This window comes from Gymnoscopelus microlampas (genome assembly GCF_963454915.1).
Source record: "Gymnoscopelus microlampas genome assembly, chromosome: 2".
NCBI lineage: Eukaryota > Metazoa > Chordata > Actinopteri > Myctophiformes > Myctophidae > Gymnoscopelus > Gymnoscopelus microlampas.
The window spans coordinates 15,095,127-15,100,895 of record NC_139939.1 but is presented as its reverse complement, the minus strand read 5'-3'; the positions used below and the strand labels follow the sequence as shown (position 1 = coordinate 15,100,895).

At 37.2% G+C, this 5,769-nt stretch overlaps 1 protein-coding gene across 1 annotated transcript; it reads left to right on the top strand.

Annotated features, from left to right (window-relative positions):
- Window positions 1-515: 515 nt before the first annotated feature.
- Window positions 516-4,487, top strand: LOC311059886 (hepatic lectin-like). The gene is made up of 6 exons (XM_084077990.1): window positions 516-661; window positions 890-979; window positions 2,446-2,577; window positions 2,697-2,833; window positions 3,226-3,329; window positions 3,897-4,487. The coding sequence occupies exons 1-6, from the start codon at window positions 541-543 to the stop codon at window positions 4,042-4,044; spliced, it is 732 nt and encodes a 243-aa protein (XP_083934116.1). The 5' UTR covers window positions 516-540; the 3' UTR covers window positions 4,045-4,487.
- Window positions 4,488-5,769: the final 1,282 nt, after the last annotated feature.

Sequence of the window (5,769 nt, the reverse complement as noted above, 5' to 3'; positions counted from 1 at the left end):
TCTTTCTTTATCTTCTCGTCAGGTGGTGTAGTGAAGGATAAATACATGTACCATATGTCTTACAGTATCACTATACACACTACTTTATAGTTGGCATTGTGAACACCCACACACTGCTAGTGTGTCACTAAGCGTGATTGCTGTGCCGTCCTTTCAGTAGGACGATTAAAAATGTATAAATAAATTCAGTAGATGAAAAGAGGACATAACCACAATTATTGATATAACCAGTGCTAGGTTTTTATTTTTTAATGAATGAATATAAACGTCAAAGAACAGGCTGTTTCCTTAGGGTGTGGGCCAGAGTACACCCACTCCAGACACCACTCAATCTCTGCCGTGCTGTCATTTCACAAAAGCTACTGTATGCAGCTTGTTTTTTCATTCTTGAATTGCTTAATTTTTTACATGAGGGCAGAACCAACCAACATAAACGAGGAAGAGAGGCACATGAATAAAAGAAAGCAAACACTTCTCTTTTCTTCAGTGTGTTGTGAGGTGTACAGTATCAAATACGTGCTAGAAGTCATAAAGGTAGAAATGGCTGTGGCTGCTGGACATTCTGAAAACATTGAGATGCAAGCGGAAGATGATATATATGAGAATGTTGACACCAAGACTACAGCTCAGGAGAAAGATCCACAGAAGATACTTCAGCCTGGTAAAGATGCCACTGAAACTAAAAATCACAAAAATACTTTTTCAACTTCTTAAATAATAGGTTGAAATATTTGAACTGATCTTACTCCCTCCTTTATGTGTGTGTGTGTGTGTGTGTGTGTGTGTGTGTGTGTGTGTGTGTGTGTGTGTGTGTGTGTGTGTGTGTGTGTGTGTGTGTGTGTGTGTGTGTGTGTGTGTGTGTGTGTGTGCACATTTGTTTGTCCTCCAGACATAAGACTGTACAGGCTGGTTGGGGTCAGTGTTGGATTGCTTTGTATTGTTCATGTTCTCCTCAACATCGGTCTCCGACTCTCTCTCTGTAAGTCAACATTCACAATATTCATAATACACCTAGAGACGTTAAGAATAAACAATACGAAAATGTGTTGGTGAATATTTTTGCACAAACTATTCATACACAGCTATATGTTAATAATATAAAGTTTTACAGTCATTCCAAAGCGCCAGCTAAAAACTAAAGGAGATCTGCAATCAGAGCTCCGACACTCTGGAATGCCCTGCCTGGGGAGATCAGGCTTGCAGAGTCTGTGCCTTGTTTTAAATCTCTCCTGAAACCACACTTTTATAAAGTTGCTTTTATTCCCCAAATGTTTTAATTTATTCCATCTGTTGTGTTATGTTGTCTTTTTTATGTGTTCTTAAGTGAAGCACTTAACATTGTTTTGAAAGGTGCTATGGTGCAAAATGGTGTTGCTTTATCACAGCACAATATTCATGTTCTGTGTGAATGTACTCATGACACAAACAACAGTTTAAATATATATATATATATCTTCCTTAAACCCTTGTAAATTGTGTAAGGAACGCAATGTTATATGTCTATGATAGGACATGATATCCCATAAAATATATTATTAGTTGTAGTAGTGATTTATTAGTACGAACAGCAGCTGTAGCAGTATTGGTAGTTGGATAATGTTACTATTTTAGAAAATGTAGGTGTAGATCTCCCATTTTGTAAATATTGTTCCCATGCAGGCCAGTACAACATGATAAATAGAGACCAACTAGCAACCAGTTAAAGCCAGTCACAGGACAGTAACAACTAGAAAAGTGCGCTCCTCAGAGTGCAGATCTCCGCCAGGCCTGCAGGGCTATGTTAGTCATGGGTTTCAGCCGTCATGAGGAAGCTGCAGGGTTTCTGTCTTACAAAATTTGTAAGACAGATGGTGCAACTGTTCGTGCCACTGTTTGTGGCACTGGCACCATAGAGGCCTCTCAACATGCTATGCCAGTTAAATTTGGGTGTGATTGGATGTTGCGTTCATGATATATGGCATTTTTTTTAAGAAATAGACCCCGCCCACACATTTCTGAGGGTAATTATAGGCAAATGTATGAAGTATCAAAACACTGTTTGACTGTCATTGTCACATGATTCATGAGACCATGTGTGCTTAATTTGGTGGAAATAAGTCACATTTCTGCAATGAACAGTGGCACTTGTAGCATTTGTGATGCCCCCTATGGGTGGAAGTGAAATCACGTTTGGCTTCGTTGTTTAGAGGCCCTTCAATATGTAACTCAAATTTGGGGTAGATGATGTTCATGATTCGTGCCATTTTGCAAAACGGGCCCCTCCTGCAAAATGTTATTTTGAAAAGAATGCAATGGCTTAAAATCTAGTCAGGCAGAAATAAGTGTGGCCCATATGGGGAGTTCATCTACAGTATTTCCTCATTGTCAAAATGAAGATTTTCTAACACAAACAAGTTTGTAGTTAAAGCTCATCCGTTTATTCACTCTCCTTCTTGCAACTTGCAGATTTTCAATTGATTCAAGAGAACAGAAGCCTGGCCACAGACCTAGACCAGATACAGTCCAGTTTTGAGCTGTTGCAGTCCAGATATGACAACGTAACTGAAGAACGAGATGACCTGAAGAGGATTCTTTGTGGTCAGTAACATCATTTCTTTTTCATTTGAATGTAATTGTGTTCATCATTTGTCATTAATCTGAGCAAATGGAAGAAGAAGAAAAAAACTAAACATTTGCTAACATAAATGTGTTGATAGAATCACATGGATTTACTTTTGGTGGTGGTCTGTGTTATTACATCTCATCTACTGAGATGAAAAACTGGGAGGAGAGCAGACAATACTGCAGAGACAACCAATCAGACCTGATGGTCATAAAGAGCAAAGAAAAACAGGTACGAAATGTGTGTGAGTTCAAGATTCAAGATTCAACATTTTTATTCTTACATCTACACGTACATGCACACAAACAAACAGATTAACAAGCTCCGAAAATGCTGCGTTCAGAAACACACACCACGGACACTGGCACATTTCCCTTTGAATACCAAGACAACACACACATGCACATAGAGATACATGTAAATAGATGTTTATACCATTAAGGCATGGATAACATTTAGAAGTAGGAACCATGCACACAGCACCTTCAAAAAGTGTTGAAGAATAAAAAACAAATAATTGTACGTGTGCGTGCATGTGTGCGTACGTACATGAATATGTGCGTGTGTGTGCTTGTGTGTGTATGCGTGTGCTATATCTTACTAACCAGCACCTTTCTGTCCAGGACTTTGTTCGCAGTTTAAACCGGAGAGTGTGGCTGGGTTTGAATGACATAGAAGAAGAAGGAATCTGGAAGTGGGTGGATGGAACAACACTGACCACACAAACGTAAGACTAGCCTATATTCTGCCCGGCACATTCGGCAGCGCTAAGGGGCAGCGCTAAGGGGCAGCACAGTTAGTATCATTGCTATTTTCCAATCAACGCAGTTGTAATTTTCACGCCCGGTGCCCTCATTTTTATATACCAAATGATTTTTCACCAATATACCGCCTATTGGGTGAGTGGGTCTTAATTGTCTGGCACAATGCTATAATGCTACACACAGCGAGTAAAAAAGCAAACTGCGCCTTATATCAGCTCCAAGTTGGTCTAAACAGCCGGTGAAGTTTCGGCGAAGAATCAAAGCTATTGCCTTACTATTTAGACACCACAACGCTCAACACAGTAACAGGTCACCATCAAATTCCGGGCTCCCAACGCACGGAGCGCGTCTCAATCCATCATGCTTTAATTTGTGGTTTTAAAAAACAACCTAACTGAGATTTGCATTATAATATTTAGAATAATTACGGGTGTCGATTGAAAAACTAAAGATTGACTGATAGACTGAAAACCTATGCAATGTATGCATGTAAAGATATTGTAATGAATCGCAAGTTCCTACTTCCCCAGGTACTGGCTGACTGCCGGTGGTCAGCCGGATAATGCCAGAAATGATGAAGACTGTGTTGTGTTTGTGACTACGGGTGATGCTAATGGAACATGGAACGACGAAATGTGTTCCTTTACCAACCGCTGGATCTGTGAAAGAGTGCATTAGTATTAGTTAGGCAGTGTGAAGGTACAACCAGTGGTGTGATCTATTTTTTTTAGGCTCAGCCTACCAGGCCTATACCCCCAGACAACAGCACTGGGTACAACTGCATAATGGCTGTGTTTGCATGTGGTACTTGTTTAGCTTTGCCTTGAAATTCTACCCATTATGTAAGAATGTGATTTTCATATTTGCATTATTTAGCAAAAGAGGAGCTTATAGAATGAATCTGTTGTTATGCATCTATTTATCACTATCACTGTTTCCTGACCATCTCACAATTTAGGGATTTTAATTAATTGTATTTTCCTTTTATAACTTTATTTTATTAACTTTATTGATAGATTATATGCCTAAAATTATATTGTGCTTGTATTATATTGTAGCTGTATTTAAATGTTATTTTTTATTATTTTTTGCAACACACATGTTTTTCCTTCTAATCTGTTTCCTGCTTTGCATACATTTTGTATGAAATGTGTATAACTTTACACAAATAAAGTGTGTTATATCAATATAATATATATATATATATAAATGTATTTATCATTTACATGCTTGCACATTACTTTCTCAGGACCAGTAGGGATGTAGTGTACAATAATAGTTTAGTCACAAGCTCTTCTTGATATTCTTTTATTGGTTCAATATTAATGTATACTCTTGCTCCACCTAGTGGATAAAACAGAGCAAAACACCTCTGCAGACAACATTGACAAACTGAGTTCACGACTTTGAACATTTATAGTTTATTGCTCTGTAGTACTTCTACTTCCAAATGCATGCAATATACATAAGTAATCGGGCAACAATGAATGCTCGGGTGACAATAATGATCATATTTATCTTATCTCATATACTATTTGATCTCATATCTCATCTCATTGACCTCATAAAGTGGAAACCCTCTGGCCTGCATTAGAATGTTGTGTACTGTTCAACTCAATGAAGCTGGTTTTCACAGTATAACATACGGTGACAGTGCCAGTATCAAGTATATACAGTATCATTTATACATTGTGACCTGCTCTATGAATTGAGTTTTTTGAGCTTTTTAATCCTTTTTAGTTGACCTTGTATTTAAACTGTACATGTGCTTTTTTTCTGCAAACTTCTAAATAAGGTATTCAATCAATCAATCAAAATAGCAGTGAAACTCTAACATCTGCTCAATGGAAAGTGAAACGGCGCTAACTGTTTGCTTGCCAGTTGTCCCAGAGGAATCAAACTAAGATTTGCATCTTCAAGGTTCACTGGTTTGTCCATGTGACCAGAATAGATTCACACACTGAACAGACTTCATGTGGATCAAGATACTGTTTTGAGTGGACAATGGTTCTGATCCACAACAATACTCGATAGAAACTCTATTCTAGGGCTTGGCAATTCACTGATTTATTTTAATTTTTATAATCGACTCATTCATTTTTATTTCATAACTTTTTCTTTTTTATTTCAGTTTAGTTTTAATTCGTTTTTGAAGTATGTTTGGTAGTTTAGTTACTTTTTTTTATTGAAAAGGCTTAGTTTTTTTAAGATTTGAAAGATTCTTGAAAATATGGCTTATGTATGAAATATTGACAACATTAAGGACATTTCCTCTGTGATTTTAGTTTGTTTTACTTAGTTTGTAAACATGATAACGTTTCATTTAGTAATAGTTTTTTGTAAAGCCTTGTTTTTTTTATTTTTATTTTTTAACTAAATTGTTGTTTCAGTTACAGTTTTTAG

Excerpts from the sequence above, each read along its gene's own strand:
- LOC311059886 (XM_084077990.1), top strand. The coding sequence starts at position 541 with ATGGCTGTGGCTGCTGGACATTCTGAAAACATTGAGATGCAAGCGGAA. Across the intron at positions 662-889 it reads ACAGAAGATACTTCAGCCTG|ACATAAGACTGTACAGGCTG; the intron begins GTAAAGATGCCA and ends TTTGTCCTCCAG. Across the intron at positions 3,330-3,896 it reads ACAACACTGACCACACAAAC|GTACTGGCTGACTGCCGGTG; the intron begins GTAAGACTAGCC and ends CTACTTCCCCAG.